This window comes from Drosophila suzukii, chromosome 3 (genome assembly GCF_043229965.1).
Source record: "Drosophila suzukii chromosome 3, CBGP_Dsuzu_IsoJpt1.0, whole genome shotgun sequence".
Classification (NCBI taxonomy): Eukaryota; Metazoa; Arthropoda; class Insecta; order Diptera; family Drosophilidae; genus Drosophila; species Drosophila suzukii.
The window spans coordinates 70,932,434-70,957,964 of record NC_092082.1 but is presented as its reverse complement, the minus strand read 5'-3'; the positions used below and the strand labels follow the sequence as shown (position 1 = coordinate 70,957,964).

At 43.1% G+C, this 25,531-nt stretch overlaps 2 protein-coding genes and 1 non-coding gene across 7 annotated transcripts; 1 reads left to right on the top strand and 2 right to left on the bottom strand.

Moving 5' to 3' along the window:
- The first annotated feature begins 348 nt into the window (after positions 1–348).
- Positions 349–20,737, top strand: bon (tripartite motif-containing protein bonus). Of its 5 annotated transcripts, none has more exons than XM_065866215.2 (10): positions 349–1,243; positions 14,017–15,409; positions 15,871–15,954; positions 16,028–16,434; positions 16,509–16,638; positions 17,094–17,359; positions 17,421–17,595; positions 18,171–18,531; positions 18,601–18,724; positions 18,791–20,737. In XM_065866215.2, the coding sequence occupies exons 1-10, from the start codon at positions 1,043–1,045 to the stop codon at positions 19,046–19,048; spliced, it is 3,399 nt and encodes a 1,132-aa protein (XP_065722287.1). In that variant the 5' UTR covers positions 349–1,042; the 3' UTR covers positions 19,049–20,737. The 5 variants fall into 5 exon arrangements, with proteins under 5 accessions (XP_065722287.1, XP_065722290.1, XP_065722288.1 ...); XM_065866218.2 differs by having other exon boundaries at positions 350–1,243; positions 14,017–15,403; positions 18,195–18,531; XM_065866216.2 differs by having other exon boundaries at positions 350–1,243; positions 14,017–15,403; positions 18,788–20,737.
- On the bottom strand, positions 12,373–12,456 carry TRNAL-UAA (transfer RNA leucine (anticodon UAA)). Its single transcript has one exon. It is a non-coding gene; the product is annotated as a tRNA-Leu (tRNA).
- Positions 19,494–25,106, bottom strand: LOC108012010 (meckelin). Its single transcript, XM_065866219.2, has 7 exons — positions 24,793–25,106; positions 23,112–24,076; positions 21,878–23,055; positions 21,653–21,821; positions 21,156–21,243; positions 20,937–21,100; positions 19,494–20,875 (listed from the first exon to the last, which is right to left on the bottom strand). The coding sequence occupies exons 1-7, from the start codon at positions 25,043–25,045 to the stop codon at positions 20,795–20,797; spliced, it is 2,898 nt and encodes a 965-aa protein (XP_065722291.2). The 5' UTR covers positions 25,046–25,106; the 3' UTR covers positions 19,494–20,794.
- Between the last annotated feature and the right edge of the window lie 425 nt (positions 25,107–25,531).

The following is a 25,531-nucleotide window of genomic DNA, read 5'->3' as shown; positions in this document are numbered from 1 at the left end:
GCAGCTTGGGCGCCAAAACGTTAATAGAATTTCTGTTAGGCAACGTAACGTAATGGCTTAACAGAGTAGAGGACGTAATAATGTAAGTTTAATTTAATTGTTAGTAAATGGCACCTAAACGCACAAGGGCGTGTTCCGAAATTGCTGTAAAATAGTCAGCGAATAGCAGTAAGTAAAAGTTAAACAGCATTAATCCAAACACTTGAGAAAACAAGTAATAAACTCAAAATCAGCCTTGCCATACCTCATTTTAGTGTGACCTCAGGCGCTTACGTCGCCACCGCCGTGTGTAACGGCCCGCGACATACCGACGCACTGGCAACGCCGACATGAATTAATTGAATCCAAAATGGCTGAACATTTTTTGTACAGAAGAAGCGTCCAACGAGAGCAAACGCCGTGAGACAGTGTGTTTTCGCAGCGAATAACTGCAATAAAACCGCATTAAACGCGCCCTGGCAACGCGAATAGACAATTTGGAGTTGCGTGCTAGCGAAATGCCGCACAAATCGCTTAAAAAAGTGTCGGCCAGACGGGAAAATAGGGAAATTCGAGCGAGCGCAGCGAACGTGTATATGTAAAGTAAAACGAAAGTTGTGGATGTCGCTCCGTGTGAAAGAGAGGGCGAATATATATATATTTGTGTGTATATTTTTGCAAGCCGAGAAGTCGAAGGTGAAATGAAAATGCATTAGCATTCAAAAACAAAAAGACTATTATCAATAAAAATCAGCGAAAATCGTTTGTGAAAATCATATTTTGCACGCTCGTCTGTGTGTGACTGTGTCTGCGCGCGCCCCTGTGTAGTGGTGTGTGTGTGTGTCAGCATTGGAATGGATTAACAAAACCAACTAATTCCAAAACAATAAACCGCACAACATAATAATAATAACCATGCTGTTCCAAGGAAACAGCTGGTGATTAAACATTCGGTCGCTTAGACAACCAAAATCGGTTGCTATAATTAGCACGCCCACATTTTAAAACACCACCAACCAAAAAAAAGCACCGCCCACGCGGTAAATCGTAGGATATCGCCGATATGGATATGGATTTGGAGCAGCTAAAGAACGACTTTTTGCCGCTAATTGCCGGCATCAAGCAGGAGCAACTGGACGCCGTGCCCACGGATGTCCTGCCCCAGATGAGCACGCCCAGCACGGCCAGCGGAGCGCCCACCACCTCGTCGCTGAGCTCCTCCTCCCTGAGCCTCAGCAATCCCTGCGACAGTGCCGAGAAAAGGGTGGGTACTTAGTCTATATCTTACCAGTAATCACCGCCCAATTGAGGTTAACTAAAGCCGCCTAATCACACGTGCTCTCGCCGCTGATAACAAAGAGTCGGCTAATCATTTGTATACAAATAAATGCATATCCGCCTGTCTGGCCAGTGTAAATTATTGTTTTGGTTTGATTTTGATGCGCTCTCGTGCTGTGCGCTTCTTATCAACCGACCATTTCGAGTCTCGTGCAAAAAGCATTTGTTATCTTTTTCCCAGGCCAAAGCAAACAAACGCCAGCACTCACACAATAAAGCGGGCAGACAAACAAACAGCAGGCAAATGTATGTGAGTTTGTTTCACTTTCGCGGCCCAGTCCCAGATTTTACATGGAGAGAAAAAAGCATGTGATTTGGTGCTTTAATTTGTATAAATTTGAAATTTTGTATAAAATTTAAACAAAAACAAATTCAATTTCTATGAATTGTTCTGGTATTGCATTTGAAAACCAATGTCAAATCGATATTATCAAGCATTCAATCTGTTTTAAAGATTGATATAGATAAATACTATATTTACTAATTAAAAAATATATAACATTAGGATCTATAATGTCAATATGATGGCTTTTGAAAATAATATAAATATATCAATGTTAAAACTAAGCCAAAATTACATAAAAGAAATTAAAATCATTTTAATGCAGATTGAACAATATAACTTAATTTGTGTTTGGTAAACTAGTGCTGAATAAATTTTAAGACTATTATTTTACAAATTCAATCGAATATTAAATATAAATAAATATAATTATAAATAAATATAGGGCACTTATTGTTCAGCGATGTGTTTATTCATGGATAACAATTTTTCCAGAATGCAAATATCGGTTAAGTAGATGCAAGACATGATATTTTCTTCAGTGTAGTTTTTAGTTGAAGTCTCGTGCCGATGGTTTTCGTTACCCCCTGTGGGTACGAGCGGATCAGCACGCTGGCTGGAGATGCTCATTCCTGTCTTTCATTGGAACTCGCGATCAGCTGCAGCTGCCACTCTCCAGAAGAGCGAGAGTGTGTTTGTGGTCTTTTCTGTTTGCTCTTCGTCGTGCTTGAGCTGCTCTTTTAGCCACAGTAGAACCTAACTTACTGACTCCAAATAACCTTTTCCGATAAAGATAATGTGTTTCAGTCTTATATCAGCAGGCAAAATAAGTTTAAATATGATGAAGCTTATTAATTTTAAAGCTACACAAATTTTTGTCTTATAATAAGTAACGAAATTATATCATTCAAATACAATTTCGTTATTCTAAATGAAACAGAAACAATATTATTAAAAAAAAAAAAATAATTTTAAAATGTATTTTAATTGTGTAAAAATTTCTTAACAAGCTTTACTTTAAAAAATAACTACACTACTTATTTATATATGGGTATTACGTATATAGTTGAACTTGATTCATTGTATTTAATATGTACTGTATAGTCACGCCAATTGGCGACTGAACTTGGAGTACAATTTTTGGACCTACCGAAAATAACTAGCTTAATTGGAATATAAATTGGACAATTTTAGAGCTTTCTATAGACTATTGTTATTTTCAACTGATTGCATAACTTGAAAACAAGCAATTGTTTTTAAAAAGTACATTACTTGATAAAATTTTAAATATGATAACTACTTTAGATAGTATTAATTGGTTAAATTATCTCATATGAGTCAAGTAAATCTAAAACACGTTTTCGCTTAATTAAAAGTCGCTCTAGCTCAAACTTTCTATGCGACATGTGATGCTTTCAGTTACAGAAGACTGACTGTATTCAAGACTCCAACTTTTCCTCTCCTGCAGCCCGTGCAAACAAATGTTTGCCTTGAGTGGTGCCTTTTAGAGTGCCCACTCTCTCTCGAACTCAAACAGGGACTGGGAATGACATGCACTCATTCAATCCGTCCGTCAATCATGCAAACGATTGTGTTTACTGCGGTCGGTGGGGGCACTTAAGGCCCCAGACTCCGAGACCCAGACCCAGTCCCAGTCCCCCAGATCGCCATCGACCAGTCCCGACCTTAGCCCTCCAGCTAAATCCCCTCCAGATCACTCAATGCCCATTTCTGATGTGGGCAAACTGTTTGTGTAACCTATTAAGTGGATTGTACTTCTTCAAGGTGCGGATTTCAGCATGACGGATGATGGGGATTTAAACGAATAAGTTCTGGGTTTCATAAGAATACTAACAACTTTGATTTCTACTGTCTGTTTCCTGACAGATGTTTCTGTACCACAGATAAATAAGGTTATTTATAACCATAAAACCCAAATATTTATAAAAAAGATGTGCGATTCAGTTGGTGATCCTTTCACTAGATTTGTATGTTAATTTGTATTTTAACAATATTTTATAGTTATTCATAGAATAATTAAATTTAAGTTATGCAAGACCTATCAAAGCGGACTGTACTATCAAAATTATTCATGAATACATTAAAATGCTTATTATAAAGTAAGTTTTATGGGCAAAAAACAGAAAATACGAATCGTTCAACAAAGAGAAACGCGAAATAAAAGCTTTAACCCTGGTTTAGTATCACACCCTCTTTTTTATACATAGATATTAATATATGTTTGTCCATGGATAGTTAATAACTTATTCGTAAATGTATAATAATACTCTTCAAGGAAACAGGAAAGCTTTTAGTTTAGCTATATTTATCGAAAGCCCTTTCGATGGTATTTTGTTTCAAAAGCCATTATACCTAGGGGCTGCTTTGTTGGAGGTTTTTTTCAGCTTCCCGATACAGCAAAACCATTCAAAATCACTGAAGCTTAACCGAAACGAGAAACCTATTAATCTTTCGCTCCTGTCAAAATGGCGGGTTATGTCATTAAAAGTGACAGCTGACGGGGGAAGTGCCCGTTGGCGAGTATCCATATGTCATCTCCAAAACGTTGCACCTCAATGCACTTTTCCAACCCTCGAAGCGGCCATATTTAATACGCCCATCAATATACACGTTCGTTAGTATGTACTTTGTGTGCTGCCCCATGCATGCGACAGGTTGTAATTAAATTGCTTGACACTGTAATAAATGGAAACCCAAAATCGTGCGACGCCATTTTGTTAGATACCGACGAAACCCGAAATGAATTCTTAGAATTTGCCTTTAATGATGTGCAATTAACTCTAATTTGATGAGAATATGCAAGCAAAGCAAAACGAGGAAAAGGCAAAGTGCCGATGGCCAGACGTCGGTGCTAGGGAGCTTCAAATCCTTTCCGAATAAAAGTCGTTAGGTGCACGAAAAAGTAAAAAGTAAAGTTTCTAATTAACTTGATTACCCTGCAATCTGCCCGGATAGATCTTGGAAAATGCTTCTCTTTTCACTTTTCACGGCCTACCTGTCTCTCACACAGCCAACGGTAAATAAATAAACCTTCACCTGTCATCCTCAGCGGAAACGGCGCCGTTGATTTTTTCTAAATGTCTGCCCATTATCGCTTTTACAGTCAAGCATCCCTTTGGTGATACGAATCAAAAAAGATTTGGGTTGTCTTCTCAGGTTTCAAACCGTTGAAGGTTAAGTAATGGTTTTCGAAAACTGGTTTTCTGACCATAATAATTGTCCGAATAAGTTGAAATATGGAATGGGGCTCGGAATATAAATGTAAAAGGATTCTTGAAGCTGAATACTACACCTTTTTTATAAGATATATAATATAAACCCAACTAAAAATCAATAAACTATTATATTGCAATTTTGTTTTTTAAGAGTTTTGATCTAATTTCGCATACACCTGTTTTTTTCCCCATCATTAAAAACTACTTGTCATTATTCTGGGACCATCTGCTAGAATACATTATTACTATCAATTTTCGATGAGCACGCTTCGAAAATTGCTTTTAAATCGTTCATATAATTGAACTTTGTGAATTTGAGAAAATGGTTACCGGAAAATGCGTCGTACATTCGAACAGAAGGTAGTAATATTTTTGCTACAAATTTAATTACGTAATAAACCCGCAAGGTGGTTTCACTTAGGGAAGTTCTCCTGTTTATCCGAGAGATACACATTTTAATTGCTTTTCCCGGACAGTCAGTGGGCGTTAGGCCGCCCTAATCCATCCATCGGCGTCCAGTGCGTAATTAAAGTTGACTGCGACTGCGGGATCAGTGCGGATGGATGGATGGATGGAATGGGAATGGGATTGGGATTGGAAGTGGTGTGGGTGCCGGTGCGGGTTCGTTGGCAACATGTGTACCCTGGTCGCACTCCTGTGCGGGGATTAGGTGCTACACAGGACATAATCCGATCACAAAAAGAGGATTATAACGTACAACAACACAAAAATTGTGCAGTCGGGCGTCAGTGGCAAAACGGAAACCCAATTGAAGTTACTTTAAAGTGGAGCGCTTTTGCTGTCCTCGGCGGGGGAAATCTGCAGGAGAGATTCGTCTCTGGCAAAGTTTTATAAGCTGCATAAGTCCTGAGAAACGAGAATGTCTGATTTCCTCCAATAATCCTAGGCCAACTGCCAGCACAGATGTAAGCAGATTTTTCGAGCTGCGTCAGCTTGTTCGGCTGCCGCCTCGTTGCCACGCCCCCAGATACGCCTACGCCCTAGTAGCATATCGGTTATATGATTGCTATTCCTGCAACGAGCGTCACGATTTTCGGGCCCCCTGCTGGCTGGGAAGTCTTACCGGTTTGTGTATCTACATCAGCGGGGAGTCGCCATTTTGGAAAATGTATATATATATATATATTTGGTTTATACGTGTCTGCAGATGCCATGGCCTCCGGGAGCAGGAACAATTGCATCGGGCACAAAAAGAACCGCAAACCGCAGCAGCAGCAGCAGTGACGGCTTTGGTAAGCTCCAGAGACCGAGGGCCACCGGCTCGTCGGACCAACGCAACCACAACGCCCTGACGCCCCTGCCCTGGCCACGAATAGCCCGACCCAACCAAAGCCAACCCTCAACCGTCAACCGTCGTCTGCAGCAGCCCTGGGGTCCAAAATCCGTGGAGTGGACCAAACCAACCGACAGCTCAGTCCGTTCATTAGTTTGCGGTTTCCTGGTTTCGTTTCGGTTGGCTCCACGTCTTTGGTCTCATGGCTCCCAGCGAGGAATATTCAATTTTGAATTTATGCTCGCTACATGATTGGAAATAATAATTATCCATCTATCTTTCCGGCTGTAAACAGTCCAGTTTTTCTAACCCCAAACTTGTATTAGGGTTTGAACCTTGAGTTATACAACTCTCAAGAAAAATATAAAAACTGGCGATATCTCAGTAAACCTAACCTCATTGTATTTAAAGACCCAGCTGTAACCCGTCGAGTTTCTCTGACCCGAAACTTTCTTAATGGTATATTTTATAGCCCGAATTCTACTTATAAAGAATTTGATGTTATACTACTTTCAAAGAATATTAATATATAATGTTTTTATTTAGTTTCAAAGCTTGTTAAAGTACAATAATGATCTAATGACTTATGTCAGCCGTAGTTAAGGCAAAAAGAAAAAAATTCAGCAGACTATTGATGCCTCATAATGGTTGGGTGGCTCATTCAGCTTTCTTCCATTGTGCTCGTGTGTCCTTGTGGTTTTTTGTTTATATTTAATCTCTTTCTTGTTTTTTAAGTAAACATTTCATTATTGGGCCAGCAAGCAGCTGGGTAAATATACTACAAATTGCAAATTTTCCATGCAAGTGAAGTACAGCTCATTAGATATAAAGCAGATAATCATGAGTAATTGATAGCCTTGAAGACAAATCGTAGAGCATTGAAAGGCTATTAAGTTTCCTTTGATCAGGGAGGTATCTTGATAAAGGATCTAATCGATCAACATACTTAACTCACAACCCTTGGCTGTCATTGTAATCTCAATGAATCACTTTATTACTACTCGTTCGGTGTGTCATTCTGGGTAGGAACTTCCACTTATCAGTGACATTATGGATCCCCTAATGTTCCAACAAAAGGGTCTGTCAAATGATGACATTTCTGCAAAAAGCAATTTTATTTACATAAACCCAGACGACTTCCTTCGGTTAGGAGCTACAGTTTGGCAGTTGCCACCGCTTTTAATGGGTTCCATCGATTTTCTCATAAAATAAAGCAAAACTTTTCTGTTCGTTCTGGCGTGCCATTTACGATTTCCATACAATTAAATCTTTACGACTGGAGCGATGTGGCTTGAGACATTCGAGCAAAGGAACCGAAGGATACAAAAGTATTATATTTAATGGGTTCCGTCATAAACAGTCTCCGTTTATGGGCAGACCTTAAAATATAGATAGCTTTCCAAATTTTCATAAGGAAAACATTTCGGTACTGTTTTCTTGAGAATTCGTTTAAAAAATATTACTCAGACACTTGAACTCATCTCGAGTTTTACTGGGAATTTGGGAAATTCTGCGTATCTAGAGCAAAAACTTGGGGTCTGTCTGCTCTTTTCCCAATCGCCCTGTGTGTGTGTATCTGCGTTAATCCAGAATCATGCTTTTTATGAAACCATTTTTGTAGCCATTTATATTGTATATGTACATGCTTTTTTGGTCGCCCAAATTGCGTTATGAAATGTAATGTAAGGTCATTAGGGTCTGTCCATTAGGAGGGGTTTTCGGGTGGTTCATTCCAGCCCGATTCTGCCGCGGCTTCTCCTCCATCTCCTGGGCGGAAATTGCAGCGACGTTGGCCGGATATGTCCGCGATTAAACCGAATGGCCAATGGCCCAAAATGGCGCTGCTCCTGCTCCTCGCTTCCACCTCCCTTTCCATTGGTAATAGATACGAATCCGATTTGAAGGGCCAGCCGCGATTTGGAATTCGTATTCGGATTCGAATGGCCTTTAATGCGTATTGGATATTTACAATTTTATTTATTTATGTCGTACTCACGAATTGGCTTTATTTTATGTATGTATATATGTACATCTGGCGGTGGCTTCGCCATTAATATTTATCAGCTGCTGCACCTTTTCCGACCCTGCAACTTGGTTCTGTTCCCGATGGCGTCGCATAAATCGCATCAACTTTTGGCCCGACACGCCCCCCAAACGCTCCTGACTTCCTCTGGGTTCACTTGGTTCACGAGCTCTCCAGCTCTCCAGGTACAATCAAGTTTTTCGCTTTTATTATGGGGAGTATAATATATTTTATACGGCTCTATCTGCCTCCGTCCGTCCTCATCGCACCCCTCTACCTTTCTTACCAATTTATGGCGGCCATTTTGAAGAGAGCGTTGTGTCTTTGAAATTTTAGTTTATTGCAAAGACTCATAAATATTTCAAGAGCAAGTTTCGTCTTCATTGCTCGGGGGATTTGATGAGGGGGGTTTGATGAAAGAGAAAAGTATCATCATAAGGTTGATGTACTTTGACGTGACATGCCAGACTGTCACCTGAGGTCCCCATTGCTTTTGAGTGGTTTATAGATTTTCCATAAACACGATTGCACACTTAGTTTGGCGGTGAAACATTTATAGATCCACTTTATATCATTTCGGGAATACCAGATGGATGATTCAACCAACTCGATTCCCACTTGCCCATGATCTATTGAACTTTGGCCGCCATTAATTATCGTTATCATATCTGAGGCCATAAATATGGCCTGGTTCCATATTAAAATCCCATGTCTTGAACATTTTCAGCCCCAAAGAATCTCGGAATTGATTCACCCGCCTGTACATTTCTGGGGAGCATTTCCAATTTGATTACTTTGATCAGATTTAATGAACCGTCGACCATAACAACGGAGCATATCGAATGGATCCGTCTTGCCCAAAACGGGGAACTGTGGCGAATGAACCTTGAATGGAAAGCGTAGCGAACTACATGCAATTAATTTATATTTGCGTAAATTATAAATTTAAATTAGTTATAGGCCTTGCCTTTAAAGGGTTCTGCTTGTTGTTTTACCAAAAATAATCCCAGATTTCTTTGTCACGTTGCATGGACATGCGATTGAATGATGGATTGAAGATTGGACCATTGTCCGGCAGAAATCCTAAACGTAATTAATTTTCAGCTTTTGTTGTATCAAAGGATTTGCCTGATGTCCGAAAGTTCAAAGGACATGAACGCACACATATGCGTATGCCATCTGATGCCTGCCGTGTGTTTGTGTGTTGTAAATGTGCAAAATAAGCGAAATTGATGTAGGGAGCAACAATAAACAAGCGATGGTCGGCCATCATCAACCGGCATCATCGAGCATCCAGCCGTCTGAAATCCGAAGAAACCCAAAAAGGACCGGCAGCATGGGGCTTCATCTCTATCTGAAATCGCCAGGCAACCAGCAGGATGACAGACCTCCCCTGATGCACGTCTCATATTGCTCTGATTTATGGCTTGACCATACCACCCGGTGGTGCGGTGGGTCGTGGCTCTGGCTGACGATGTGGGCGGTGGCTAATGGGTGGGAAAAGGCCCCCCAAAAGTGCAACTCGAATGCTGCAACTGCCGGTCGATCGAACAGCCTCAACCACCCGCAGAGGCACTTCCCAACTTTCCCCAAATTGCATTTATATAAAGCTTAATTAAATTTTAAGCCCACCTGGAAATTTGAGTGACAAGGAATACCTTTTATCGGGCCAGAACCACAAATGGAGCTGTGATTGCCAACTGAGGACAACAAAATGGAAGCCATTTGGGGGCAATAATGCACGAATGGATTTATGCACCCAGCGAATAGCGTTGCTAATAATAATATATAATATAAATATTAATTTTATATTTCATTGTTTGATTAGGGATCCCATTCCTGATAAAACATACCTTTATTTTCTTTAAATAATTATTATATAAAGATAGTTTTCCCATAATTATAAACCACTTATATTCTACTTACAACCCTTAATTAATTCAACTTGTTAATGGATAGGTAATGTGAAAACGTGTCTACACAAAACAATAATGTAAACCTATTATTACTTTGGTTATTGCAATCAACCTGTTTTATATCAGTACCCATTTAATGGCAATTTAAATGTTTTCAAGCACCAACTTACACGATTTAGCAGCCCTGCTTATCTGCATCTAAACTAAACGATTACCCCATTTTATAAAGTGTCAATCACATTAACCGATAGACTTTTGATCCCCTGCTGTTTTTTAATCACCCAACTTGAAATTCTAGAATCGTTTCAGAACAGCTATTTAAAATATTGAATATATGGAAATCCCACAGTTTGCCCTTGGGCTATTTCTCTGGGGAGGGTTTTTCTTGGAGTAGAAATTCCTCCATATCTAAAGATCTCCGGTTTTTGACACTGAGGAATTCGTTCTGATGGAGGGCCGTAAACAATTTAATGGAATTATGGCGGGCCCCCTGAAAATGGATTTCGAATGTGAAATGTGTCGGAAAGTTGTCTGTATGGACTTTTAACCGATTCTGGTCTTGTGACAGCATCAAACCTGTGGAAAAAAAGAAAAAAGAGAAAGGGGAGAGAGTGTGCGAGTGAGACGGGGCGATGTGTGCGAGTGAGAGGGCGGATGGCGAACAGGGCGAAATACAGTTGTGGAACTTCTTTCATTTAATTTCTGCAACAAAGTTTTCTGTGTGACTAACGAGACTGAAACTTTTTCGAAAATATATATTTGAAATTAAATTTCGTCAAAGCCTTTTAAAGTCCGTTGCCAAGCCAATCGGGAGTGCTTTCTGTAGCAGAGTGGGGAAAACTTTTTCACAATTTACTTTCATCAAAATTACATCAATCATAAATGCACTCATTCATTCGTTCGTTGTCATGTCGCCATTCCATCAATTCCCATTTTTAGAGCTTCGTGCAGATGCTTTTGTACCGTCTAGTTGCCATTTTTGTTGTAGCCGCTGTTGCTGGGGCATCCTTTCAACAATTTCTAATTGAAATTGATTTAGAACTATTTTTGCCCTCCACTTTTTTTGCCTCTATTTGAGTTAGGTTTCGTGTGAGCGTGCTGTTTTTCGATATGCGTGGCAAAACTAATGGTTTACGTGATTGGATGCTATCGTATAATGGGGGGAAAACGCCAAAAATGTTAATGGGTTAAAAATGGTTTAAAAAAACTTGTGGATTCGTTTTCATATCTAGAAACTTAATCTTAAAACACCAACCTGCTTTAAAATTTAAAAAAAATATTAAATTTTGTACTGAACAAATTTAGCTGATGAATTTTATATTACTTTTTGCGAATCACTTAGTTCCTCAACCCAAAAGCTCAATATCAGGATAACAGGATGTTTAGATTAGCTTGGGACAGCTTCATTTTCCATTTGAGCGGCTCGGACGATTGGAAAATCTATTAATTCGAATTACTTGCAGAAAACGATTCTTTAAATTCTTGCCACATGCTGCCCGGCCATTTATTCGGATGGGATGCTACGGACATAGATATATACACACAAGTTTTAATGGTTTATAAATATATATATATATATAGATATATGCATCGCATTGTAGGTGCGGGCCGAGAAAACGAGTTTGCTACCCGCTTCCAGTTGCGTCAAGTCATTGCGATGCGATGGAAACATGGGGGTAGCAGCTGGTTTTTCGCCACATTTATAATGGCCTGCTCTCTGGGCCAGTGCCGCGGGTCTTGGGCAACTCTAAGTGGGTTGCGCGGCACCGATCCGAAGTGAACCAAACCGCCGAATGCCACCCGAACATGACCGATCCGGGTCCGAAGCGAGCCCGAACCGTGGGGAGAAGCTTGCGGAGATGGGGAAGAGCCCATGATGAATGGCTTTCAAGTGGGACGCAGCCTTCCGAGCACACAGCCGCCTCCACGCCGACACGCCCTGCACTCCGCTCCACTGGTCGCCCATCTACAATGGATGCCAAAATAATAGACGTGGGAGTAATTCAGTTACTATCAAGGGTCTTAAGTATATGTCAAATAGTTATAATAAAATATATAAGGTATTTAAAATGAAGCCAAAACATTAAAATACTTTTTATTAAAAGTATTTCACGCTTTATTATTAGCCTATTTGATAAGAAATAAAGATAGATATGGATTTCATTAAAAAAAAAGTTTTGACAGCTCCTATTTTAGGAGAAAAGGAAACAAGCATAACATCGAATTGCTCATCTGACTCTTTAAATTGTTAGCCCCAAATGTGTTTTTTTATAATAATTTAAAAACAAAAAAATCAACCTCTTTGCCAAGTGTGGGGTTCGAACCCACGCTCTCTCTCGAGAACCAGGTCTTAAATCTGGCGCCTTAGACCGCTCGGCCAACCTGGCTATAATCGTTATTCCATTGAAAGTACATTGTAGGCTAGTAAAAATAAAAACACTTAAAATAATTTTAATTGTTAATTTTGGGTTTATGAGCTTAGGTCTTAGAATTGTATAATTTATATATTTGATTGTGTTTCTAAACATAAAACACTAACCGCAGCTGTACTTGGCCATAAAATGGATGTTTCTTGCATGATTTATGAGCGCCCGCCGAGGCGTTTCGAAAGTGGCAAGATGAGTTGGCAGTGGGGCTCTGGAGAAAACTGAGGCAAAACTTTCTTTCGGACGGAAGATGGATCGCCGGATCGGCTCTAGCACTGGGATCCGTGTGCGAAAATAATGTGCGCTGCAGTTACAGCCAGTCTCCCAATCTGCCCATCTCCCCCTTTGCCAGCATTGCAATGTCCGGAGTGGAGTCCGGATTTCGGTTCCTCCTTCAGCCTGTCGTGGCGCATTCATCAATGTCCATGGCGCTTCCGTTGCTATATGCATGTATATACTATATATACGCTGTACTTTGTACTCGGTGGGGCCTGCTGCATGTAAAACACTCGCGCACACCAATGCAACAATCTTTATCGAGCACAAACATAATCAATCAATTGGATTTATGTGCTCCAACTGAAGATAAAACTAATCAATCTTCGCCCAGCGACATTCGGAGACAGAGTTGGGGACGTCAGGCAGTGGAATGGCCATGGAGGAGACTTTGGCTCCGTTTCGGAACCCCAGTTTTGAGCTCCAGCATCGGGCACTATTTATTCTTCGGCTCCCCTTAAAAGTGGTTGCTATTAATTGTACATAAGATTCAAGGCTGCGACGTTGAGAGATGATCTTGGCCACTTGAGTTGAGTGAATGTAATTTCCGGTCGCAAAGTTCAACCGCAGATAAGCCACTCAACAGATAAGGCGGATGGCTTATATAATCCGTTAAATCTAATCTTTTAATATTATTTTTAGACACAAAGTGTGTGCAAACTGATTATAGAAGGTTACTTGAGGTGATTAGACTTTAAGTAACGAGGTCTAAGCCTCGCTTTGTATCCCTAAAACTGTCATGAAATTAAGGAATATAACTCAAAAACTCACATTATCATCAACCATCAATCATCAATTTACATAAAAGTCCAATAAGTCAGATGATTTTATTTGGGGTATTACGTCCATAAATCGTTCCGCTTCCTTATCTGGCTAGACAAAGATAAGATAAGATAGGGTCACTATATTAGGCGCAGTGAAAGTTCTGTCCTTATATGATCCAGACCTTATTATATAGCTTGATAAGTCTACCACATAAATTATGCTGATTACCTTATCTGGATTAACTTTTTTGAAGATAATTAAGATAAGGTTTTCCTGAAAAATATTATGCTATATGTTTGAGAAGGTATACTACTATTAAACGAGTTGACAATGTACATCTGTTGCTTGGTTTTTTAATATAAATCTAATGGGAAAGGTATATGATGATTTAATAAGTGATATGTTATAAATGTTATGTTATTATGTTATGTTATGTTAATATTAAATTATAATATTATATTCCTTTTTCTTTCTTTCCAGTCGGAGTCAAACTCATCGGCATCGGCCAAGTTCACCCTGTTCAAGTGCGTCTACTGCGCCCAGCTCCTCGGATCCAACGATCGTCCCAAGCTCCTCGAATGCCTCCACGTGGCCTGTGCCCAGTGCGTGATCACGAAGTTTTCGGAGCTGGACCGCTCACTCCCGCCACTGATCCATTGCCCGGTGTGCGACAATGCCTCGCAGCAAGAGTTCATCGTGGACAACCAGTTCCTGATTGAGCAGTGTACCGCCGGTGACGGGGGTGATGGGGTTGGCCTAATGGGCTTGACCGGCGAGGGTCAGAAGACCTCCGCCGCGGCGAGCATCCAATGCAGCAGCTGCTCCGACGGGGCGGTGGCCACCTCGTGGTGCGTTGACTGCTCGGAGTACATTTGCGACAGTTGTGTGCAGGCCCATCAGCGCCTGAAGATCACCAAGGATCACACAATCAAGCCCAAGGACGAGGCCAACAATGAGCAGTTGGCCGGAGCTGCAGGGGTGGACAAACTGCACATGTGCCAGTTGCATACACAGGAGAAGCTATCGCTCTTTTGCGAGACCTGTGACAAGCTCACCTGCCGCGATTGCCAGCTCAGCGATCATCGGGATCACAAGTACAAGTTCGCCCACGAGATTGCCACGGAATCGCGCCAGGCGCTGTCCACACTTGTTTCCGAGATCAACTATAAGCGGTTCCTTCTCTCTTCGGCTACCAAGGTGATCGATGACCGCCAGCAGCTGATCCACGACAAGAAAAAGGACTTGATTAAGGAGATCACAGCCATGGCGGTAAAGATTACCAATACGGTCAACACACGTGGCAAGCAGCTAATCATGCGATTGAACGAGGTGTGCGACAGCAAATTGAAGGTGCTGGTGGAGAAGAAGGAGACGCTGCAACTGCTGTCCGACAATACGGACCACTGCATCGACTTCATGCAGAATGCCCTGGAGAAGGGCAGCGACTTCGCCATCCTCTCAAGCAAGAAGTCGCTGGTGCGTCACCTGCAGAAGCTCAAGTGCCAGCGGGCGGATATTCCCAATCCAGAGATTCCAGTGCGCATTCAGGTTCAGCTCAACCAGGTCTCTGATCTCCAGAAGGTCATCTCGCAACTGGGCATCATCATCGTGGACGGCAAACCGTATCCGCCCACGCCCTCGCCCAACGGAACCCCACAGCCGCAGCACCCACCGCGCCAGCCGCCCAGCCCGAACATGGCCCCACCGCTGCGGCCCGGACTTCCGCCCGGAATGCCAGCAGGCCTCTCGCCAAACGGACCGCCCGTCAATTTTGGACCCCAGAACGGACCGCCGCTCTATAGCAACGCAGCCCAGCAGCAGTTCAACAATCTGTCCATGAGTCGCTCCTTTCCGGGCGATGGGCCAGGTAAGGGTATGAATGATCTTTATTTTGTATTTATTATTTTTAACGTTTAAAAGGAGAGGGATCTTAGATTTAAAGAATGAGGGGTCCTTATTATGGCATAAAACTGTTAAGATTTCACCGAAGCTCAAAATTAAATAACGAACGGTTCGTTCATTATGGTTTTAAGATTTTTTCCACGGAACTATTTCCAACATTTCCAAGTTTATAAATAAATATACTGTAATCTACACTTCTAATTAAAAGTTCTACCCGAGCAATTATTCAGAATTTGTATCTAATACCATAATCGACCAAAACTCTAGGGTGTTTAAAGTTTCGTTCGCGGAAGTTAAGCGTCCCTTGCTGTTTCCATGATTTAGTGATATATCAGCTGCATGGAGGAGCAGGCCTGCTTTCCCAGAAAGAGGCTACCTCCTGCTAGACAGTGGCTGGCACAGCTTTTTAATGGATTTTCTTCTATGTTGCAGTTCGCTTCGGGGGAATGCCGCCAGTGGGCATGCAGCGACACGGCCAGCCGCACGTGAGCTCCTCCACGCATCCGCAAAATATGGGTAAGTGCCGGAGGCGGACTCCAAAGAACCAAAGACAAGGTGGAAAATTAATTTTGTACTCGCGCATTTTCAGACATCAGCCTGCGGGGCCTGCTGAACAACCAGGCGGCGCAGAGCCCCAACGCCCACATGGCATTCAACGGACCGCCCAGCTATCCGGGCGGTCCGCAAGGAGCACCGGCGCCTGCCCACCAGTCGATGGGCCCCCAGATGCGACCGCATTTCATGCCCGGCCAGCAGGGTTTCTCCCAGGGCGGTGGTCCAGGCGGCGGACCGCGGGACGCCAACTTCATGAACAGCAACGCGCGCTTCCAGTCGCAGTATCAGCGCATGGCCAACCACGCCCAGCAGCAGGCGGCGGCGGCAGCGGCCATGGCCGGAGCGGCGGGGGGCGGCGGCGGGCAGATCCCCTCGCCGGGTGCACTGCAGCGGCCCCCGATGATGTCGAATCCCATGCAGAATGTGAGTGCCATGCAAAATGTAAGTCCTCAAAACAAAGTTTCATTATGGTGGAAACGGAAATTTAACCTTTTTCCTGTTTTCCTTTTCCACAGTCGTTGGGGTTTCATGGGAGCCAGGCTGGCTTTAATGCCGGCCCACCGCAGACCTCCCCGCAGTTAGGCGGCGGAGGCATGCACAGCCTGGCCAAGTGGCACATCCCGCAATCCGCGCAACAGTCGAACAGTGAGTAATTGAATTAAAGTAGTCAGTCGCATTTTATTGTATTTAAATGATATATTATATAATTGGGAAGTCTGCCTGTAACTATTTAACTATGATTTTTTTTATAATAAAAGTTTACTAGATATTTAACTTTAAAGTCTAAATAAATATTTATTTATCATGTCTTAGTATACTTTTCAAGTTAAACCTCTCATATTAAAGAATGTGGGGACCATACTTTCAAATCGTGAAATTTGTTTATGACTAGGTAGTTATTTCCCGGAAAGCAAGTCAAGTTTATACGAAAATTCACACGAATTCTTATCTTATTACTATTAAATAACGTCAGAGGAAATGTTGTTTATATGAATAATTGGAATTTTGTTGAAATATATGGGCTAGTTACAAAATAATCTTTGAATACTTTTGACAACGTTTTCCCATTACTTATCGACCATTTTGCCTTCCATTTTTAGTGTGTTCGCAGCAGGGTCCCCTTTTGCCTTTTGCGAATGGCCGCCAGACATCGGAAAATTTTAAAATCTCACTGAAATCTCCAAACACGCTCAAGAACAGCACCCCGCCCAGCCTGGGGGGCGGTGGTGCAGGTCACCCGGGCCTCGGAAACGGCTCCTCCAGTGCCCAACTGAACGCAGCTGCCCTGGGATTGGGGCCAGCTGTTTCGATACTCTCAAATGTCACCTCGACGAATCCAAAGACGCCCAGTCCCAGCACCCATGAGGTGAGTCCTTACATTAAAGTTTAGTTTATACCCTTTTTTAACCTCTTTCTTGTATTAATAGAACACCAAGGACTTCACCGAACCCATTGACAAGGTGCGTGATGACTCAATCAACGATCTGATTGCCACCATAGCCAAGTTGGACTCGAATGGGGTGCAGGTGCTGCCGGAGGGTCGCACCAAGACCACCTCACCGCAGGTTCATAGCTCCACGGATCTGTCGAACACGCAGGAAGGTAAGTACTCCCAGCGCTGTCCAACGCTCCAAGTGCTTCATGTGCGTGTGGCGTTGTAGTTTCCGAATCTCATGCCCGGTCCATAAAAAAAAGGGTGGAGGAAATCAATTTGTTTAAGTCCTTGAGTGGTTATATGCTTCTTACCTGCTTATGTTTCAACCATCAGCCCTTAATCCGCTTTAGTTTTAGACTCTGGTGAAGGTTAAATGCTCATTTGTGTGGAGACTTGTCTGTTGGGTTGGGTACGCTGCTACGCTGCATCATTACCATTAGTTTTGCTTGCCGGCTTACCAAATAAAATTCTAAAATTCTCATAACTTTGCTCTCTTTATTTCTATTTTCAAACATTCCAAAATCAAATAAACTCGTTTTCCAAATAAAATCCAATACGCGCAATAAACGAACGACACGAATAAATTACTAACAATTGAATCAATTCTAAACCAACACTCCAACACAAACTCAAACTCAAACCAACTCGAATTAATAAAAAACAACAACAATGCATACACGACACACCCACATGAATATACACACCCGAACCATGAATGCGAACCCAAAACTAATCATATCAGTTAATAATAAAAACGAACAAAAAGATGATCCCAACGAGGACTGGTGCGCCGTCTGCCTGGACGGAGGCGAGCTGATGTGCTGCGACAAGTGTCCCAAGGTGTTCCACCAGAACTGTCACATCCCCGCGATCAGCTCGCTGCCGGACGAGAGCGAGAGCTGGCAGTGCCTGCTGTGCGTCAATCTCAAGGAGCTGACCAAGACGGAGGGTAGTGAGAAGGGCTCCTCCGGCGAGCTGAGTCCCCTGGAGCTGCGCATCCTGCAGCGCATCTGCCTGGAGCTGTACTGCCAGTACGAGCAGAGCCTCAACTTCCGGGAGCCGGAGTCGCCAGCCAATACATCCTACTATGAGATTGTGTCCAGGTAAATTTCAACGAACAGCGCACCTCTAATGATAATATATTAAAATATTTTTTGTATCAATCCCTTCAGCCCGATGTCGCTGGATGTGATTCGCACCCGCCTGGATCCCTCCAGCCCCAATCACTACAAGGACATTGCCGGCTTCGTGTCCGACGTGCGTTTAATCTTCTCCAACACATACCTCTTCTATCAGGTGAGGGTTACTATTGACTTAGCCTTATTGGCGATCCCTACTAATGCCCGAATCTTCGGCCAGGAGGACACGAAAACATACTCCAATGCCAAATACTTGGAGAACTTCTTCGAGGAGCAGCTGGCCAAGTGGCTGCCGCAGTTCGAGGGCAGTAAGCTGGGCAAGGGCAGCAGCTCCAACTCGCCGGCGCTGTTGGGTGTGAATGCGACTGGCTCGCCGTCGCCCATAGAGAATGGACGAAAGAGTTGTGGCTCGGCATCGCTGGGTGACAGCGATTCTGGCTGCTTGCCGGCCAAAAGGGCGCGACGGTCGGGGCATGAATAGAACGAGCTAATGCCCGGCGGAAAGGGCACAGACGGGGAGCAGCCGGTGGAGGCGGGAGAGCAACGCCGCCAGCAGGAGGAGCAGGCTGGGCAGCAGCAGCAGCTGCCGGCGTTTTTGGAAGAGATGGACTTGGAGATGCCGCAGCGGCCGCACAGCCTGGGCAGCAATGTTATACAGGAGAGCGCCGACTATGTGCTTCAGCTTTTGCACGCTTACGCCGCCGCATTTGGACTGTAGATACCGCAAAAGCTACTTGCCAACATTCTCCTCTAATGTAGACTTCACTGTATATGGTGAGCGATCGACCCGTAGGCTTTTTCCCCACTATCACGAGAGACACACACATCTAAGCAGCTAGACCTAAAAATAAAAGCAGATGTGCCCTTTGATCTTCAGTGTCTAGACATGTTTAGAAACTCACTTGTAAATAGTAAAGCCAAGCAAGTCATTTGATATGATTTTATTAATACGTACAATGAAATAAATTGAATCCTTGGGCGATCGAGAATTGAAATGAGATATGTTTAGCTAAATTCTAAGTGTTGAATATCCATAAACATTGATATAAATATGTAAACCTTTCTGTAGAGAACCACTAGAGATTAAAACTAGTTTGTAAGTGTTCAAGCTCGAGTGAAATTGTCATCCTTATTTCACTGATTTCTATTTGAGATAGACCCCATTCTGACCCCTCTCTGTTGGAATTGTATTTACTTTTGTGATAGCGAAAAACAATAAGATGAACAAATTACCCATTATTCATTAATATTATTATTACCATTAAATTAAACGCTGTGGCGAAGTTCTACGTTTATTTCGAATTTGACATGTACGATATTTATTGACCGCTAACCATCCCATCAGTAGGACCTAAAGTAGGACACCCAAGCTCCTGCTCATCCCCAGAACAGCATACATTCGTATACCACGTAAGAAGACACTTGAAATAAGTTAGCTGCATTCTAGCCGTCTAAGTTCCGCAGATGAATCAAACCCCTAGAATACGAGTAAGCAAAACATTGATGTTTGGATGTTGTACGTTTGACGTCATAGCATACAATAGGAGTAAGGAGTGACTAGCTCTATTTATTACCAATCGATCGGCGAGCCACGACTTCCGCAGGCGATGTACATATTGATCTATACATATTTCCGACAAAGAATCACCTTTTCATATACCTATATAAATATATTTAACCGAGCGTGTATGTAGTTTTGTATGATGCCGGATTGGAACTAAAGTAAAACCAAATCAGCTAAGGTCGATATTTTCATAAATGTTTTCAATGCAAGACACGAGGAACAGACACGAACATAATTAACGCTGGACAACTACAAAACTATTATAAAACTAGATGCTAAAACGTCTACTACCTACTCCTAATGGCGCCACAATAGGAACAATATAGGGGCAGAAAAATATTAATGAAATTATATAGCCATGCATAAATGTTTGTACGACGTTCCCAATGGACGACAATGTGTGCTATCCTATCAAAAACACAAAAGCTAAGTAGATCATGCATAGCATCTGCGAATGTTTGTATGTTAAATGTGAAACCATGGAAATTATTTTATCTGTTTTAGCCGTAAGTTTTACGATAACTAAAGATTAACCACTGTATATGGATGTACTACTTACTATCGAGTGGATTATAAAATAATAAAAAACTTCATGTACTGCTCTGATATCATTTATATGGCAAAGAATCCGTCTTCCCGCAAATATTGCTCCTCTCTCTGGGGCTACAAGAGGAATCTCTCGTCGATGAGGGTCTTGCGGGAAACATTACGACGCACCCAATGGCGGAACACCTGGCGCAGTAACTGAAATTGAATTGCAGATTAGTTTATTCTGAATATCAATTGACTAAAGTGCATATCATACTATATTAAACAAACAAGCTGCCGCAGTTGCAATCAACAAGTTTGTGGTCATCAGGAAAATGGACAGCAGCAGGAGCAGTTCCAGCACAAAGATGTGCAAATGGTTACCCAGAAGGAGAACACGGGAAAAGCTGAACGAATCGTCTATATAGAAGGTACCTTTGTCTGAAAGTTTATTTAAAGTAACATCTGGGAGAGCAATACTTAAAGAACTACTTACTTTCCGTAATATAGTTGTCAATTTCGCAGTTAAGCAATTGCTCTACAAATGATTTCTCCTTAATAATGTAATCCATGTCCTTAATAGCCTATTAACCAAATATTATTAAATAAACATATGGTGTGATAACAACTATTTGATACGATTTTTCTTTTCTTAATTACAAATGTGATTTTTTAAATCATTAAAGAGATTACTATTTAATAAAGAAAATCCGTTTTGGATTTTACAGAGATAGGAGGCTTAGGCTTAATAAAGTATGGGGCACAATATTTCGTATCTGTGCAATAAAATAAGACTCGAAGCTGTCCCTAATGGGACCATCACCTATCTATAAAAAGATGTTATAAAGTGTTTCCCTATAAAATATTTCACGGGAGAATATCTTTTTAAATATTTTGTTCAATTTAAATTACTTTTTAAATTTGTTACAAATGACCACAATTAGGGACTATAAATATATACTTTTGTTTTTTAATATTTAAGTTTTAACTCACGTGATCGATAAAGGCGCAAAAGAAGCGATTTACGCTGGCATACGCGATGGAGGTGCGCTCCATCTGGCCATCGATGCTGGGAACGATGTCCTTCTGATAAAGAAGGGTCTGTGAAAGGCTGCCGGTGAGGCTGCGCTGGAAGGGCAGCAGGAGTCGCTCCAGGTAGATACTGTGGTGAAAAAAACATAAAAACCATATCCCTCTAGAGTTACAGCCAAAACTCACTGAAGATTTCTGGGAGGCAGGATGATGTATGCCTGCTTATCTGAATCCATGAGCAATCCCCGACGACCACACATGGTCTGAGTCCTCTGAAGCTGCAGAATCATCGACGACATGTCCGTATCGGCAAAACCGTGTGGGGATCGTCCGTGAATGTAGTACCCAAACCCTGGCTCCGTCAGCGAGAACAGAGAGATATTGGCCAGGCTGCACAGATCGATGAACTTCTGGAGGGGATTGGCCAAGAGCAGGGTGTGTCCTATTACTTGAAGCAGATAGGTGAGCAGATAAATGGCTGCTAGCAAGCAGCAGCGCAGTCCGAGATCCCCGCTGGTAAATCTCTCCAGGTACTGATAGCCAGCAATGACCACGAGAACCTGACCCAAGGTGGAGTACTTCTGACTCACGCTTAAGCGAATCCAGGCATTAGCCGTGAAGAGGACCCGCCAGGCGGATACGCTGCTTTCGGCCACGAAGGTGCGCACGCTGGAGCAAAGCGAGGAGCTGTCCAGGTTCAGGCGCTGCCCCTCGCAGCTGCTTCGCGGCCTCTCCCAGTCGATGAGGAACAGTTCCAGCTGGCTGGAGCGCCACAGCTGAACGCCCAGGAAGAGCAACTGCAGCAGACAGGCGGGATAGAGCAGAAGCTTCAGCAGGCGCGGACTGGATGCCTGCAGCAGCAGGAGCAGCAGCGCAGTGGCCAGCAGGGCATAGGCCACATTTCCGGCCAGCTGCAGGAGAAACTCGATAAAGCTGCTCATCTGGCAAAGATCGGCTTTTCTCCTTCTTCGCAAATTCTGCAGACGGAAGATGGCAGCAGCGAAGGCTAGCAAAAGGAGGAGGGGCAGCACTACCTCCAGGACTAACCAATCCCATCCCCGTCTCACTTGCTCGTGTGTAATCCTCAAGCGGAATGGATACAGTTGGGAGAGTGAGGCATTTCCCGATCCTATCTCAATGTGCCGATATCGCAGTCGGATGAGGGGCAGACCCACTCTATCCGGGTGATCCTTGTCCAGAGTATAGTGCAGATCTATGTCCTCCACATAGCGCAATGAGTAATACTGCTGAAGCTTGTGCGCATCCTCATAGCGTGGCAATGTCTGGTGGAGTCTATTGTCCCGCGGAGAGGCGGAGATCAATTGGAAACGCTTCACCAGCTGCCACTCTTCCTGCTGGGGACGCTGAAAGGAGGATTTGATTACTGAATGTAATTCAAGTAAATCTAGCTAATCCTCACCTGGTTCTCCGGCGTCAAGGTCTCAATGAGCACGGGCAGCTGGTGGAGCAGGAACTGCCAGTTGCTGCTGAAGTTGAGGAAAACCGTGAGGAACTCGTCGTTGGCCTGCTGATTGGCCAGGTCAATGAGTCGCTCCAGGGTCAGCTGGCAGGAGACCTGCGACTCCTGTTCCGGTAAAGCCAATCGCAGATTTGGTGCCGGCTGCTGGCACAAGTTCAGCATCTCCAGATGGAAGTCACCCCACCTTTTGAGTCCACCATCCAGGCCAAAGGTGGTGCTAAAAAGTCGCAGCTCCTTGCGATCCGGCAGCTGTAGCGTCTTCGACAGCAGGTCCTTGGTAACCCGACCCTTCTTGTAGAACAGGAACGGCTGTAGGGAACGCACCTGCTCGCCGGAGTGGGCATACTTCATCACCACATCCGAGACCTGGGTGAGCAGGAAGGCGCTGCAGGGCGAATGCTTCTCTAGGGAGAAGTGCGAGAGCACGCAGAGATTGGCCAGCTGCTGGCAGGCGGTGTCGTTCCGCAGGGTCAGACAGAAGAAAGCCACGAACTTGAGGTCACCAAAGTGGGTGGGTGCAAGTGCATCCGGCTTGGAACTGGTGGTGGCTTGCCAGAAGGCATTGTAGTGCAGATACGGACGGAGCAGAGTGCTGGCCAAACAGAAATCCTGATAGCGGAAGTTATGTCCCATATCGCAGGAGTGGCAATCGCCCACGTTGCTCGCAGGATTCGTCTGGGTCAGGATAATCCCAGAAATGAGCGGATGCACTGGCAACTGACTGGCGAAGACCGACGTGGTGTTAAAATACCTATAGGTGCAATAAGCGGAGGGACGCGGCTGTGGCAGCCATACCGAGGTGCAATTTTCGCTCCTGTCCGGGGTGCAAATCTCATCGCAGGTGGGCCACGTCTTGCCGCGCTCATAGATGGACAAGTGACCAGTCGGGCACTTGCAAGAGAACTCTGGAATGGGGGATAGACAAAGGAAAAAATAATGTCTTCTGGGTTCCTAACTGGTTTCCATTTCAAATGAAAATTGGTAAAACCCTTTTTTTATCAGTTTTTGAAAAATGTTTTTTAAATTGTATGTACATATATAACCTCCGGAACTTATTTAATTAGATTAGACTAACTATTTAACACTCTAACATTTAAATTCTGACTATCTTATCTACTTCTACTTGAAATATAAAGTCTCATTTATAAACTGTTGGTATTCCATTATATCCATTATTGCATTTTTTTGACATATGGTTTCAGAACGAAGCGATCTTTTAAACACGTCCCTCTGTCATTATAATTATAGGTGATGGAAAGAAATCAAAAAATTGAAAGATTGGACTTCTAAAAACGGGTTATTTGCTTAAATTTCGTTCAATTTTAAAATTAAAAAATAATCATAAAATACAGTAAGACCAATTTTGGGCTTAATAAAACTTGAAGCTAGCAGGTCAGTAACCCTATAAATGACAAAATAAATAACAATAAAATGACTTTAAGAAATTGGATTCCAGGTAAAAACGCGAAACCCTCATAAAATCTTAATCTGAAATTATTACAAATTATTCAGTGACCTAAAAAGTGGGGGTCTTTCTGGAGGAAAGAAATCATAGCATGCAGTTCCTTATTCCTTGGCTTGCCACCCCTTTGGGTTCTGTTTGATCAATACTACCACTCACTGTCGGGCTGCAGTTTTCCGAGGCCCCCATCTCCAGCCGCGACCTCATTGCAGGGCACACAGTCGAATAGGTTGAGGTTGTAGAACTCGTTCTTGAGGCACTGCAGCGGATTCTGGAAGCGGAAAGTATATGGCGTTGGCACCTGCGTGGGATTTGGCGTTGGAATGACCAGCGAACAGCGGGCAATTTGAATTTGATGGCCGATCCAGAGGAGGGCAAGGCACCAGTTGATGACCCGGGGGAAGCACCTCATCCTGTTCTGATTTCCGGAGCTGCTGCTCTCTCTTCAAAACGCAAAAGGATACTGAATACCCCATCGATTGCAGCTGCAATTTCGAAGGCGCCGAGGAAGGCAAGTAAACAAGTGGACTCGTGGTGGGAGCGGAGTTGCTATAGCTACCCAACCCCAGGATTTCACCGGGCACGCATGCAAAATGGCCATTATCTGGGGGGTTGGCTCAGGTGGTTGCTCCCTCGACCGAAAGTCCACCTCAAGTGTAATGAGTCCTCGAGACTTGTTACGCCTCGGATTATCGTGCGTCCCACAGGGTTTCCTTATACATTTCAGCACTTTGCGTGCTCAAAATTGAGATTGCCATCATTACTTTCTTGGCATTTTGCATATGATTTGTGGGTAAATATGGCAAAGGCTATTTTAGAAATTATATTAAACGTGATGGAATTCTTTATCGGACAAATCCTTTGACCATCAATGGGGCTATTAAATTAATTGAGCGCC

Coding starts and splice junctions, on each gene's coding strand:
- bon (XM_036818756.3), top strand. CDS start 1,043: ATGGATATGGATTTGGAGCAGCTAAAGAACGACTTTTTGCCGCTAATT. Junction 1,244..14,016: donor GCGACAGTGCCGAGAAAAGG/GTGGGTACTTAG, acceptor CTTTCTTTCCAG/TCGGAGTCAAACTCATCGGC. Junction 17,360..17,420: donor CCAGTCCCAGCACCCATGAG/GTGAGTCCTTAC, acceptor TTGTATTAATAG/AACACCAAGGACTTCACCGA.
- LOC108012010 (XM_065866219.2), bottom strand. CDS start 25,045: ATGAGGTGCTTCCCCCGGGTCATCAACTGGTGCCTTGCCCTCCTCTGG. Junction 23,056..23,111: donor CCTTGACGCCGGAGAACCAG/GTGAGGATTAGC, acceptor TCCTCCTTTCAG/CGTCCCCAGCAGGAAGAGTG. Junction 20,876..20,936: donor CAGCTTGTTTGTTTAATATA/GTATGATATGCA, acceptor ATTCAATTTCAG/TTACTGCGCCAGGTGTTCCG.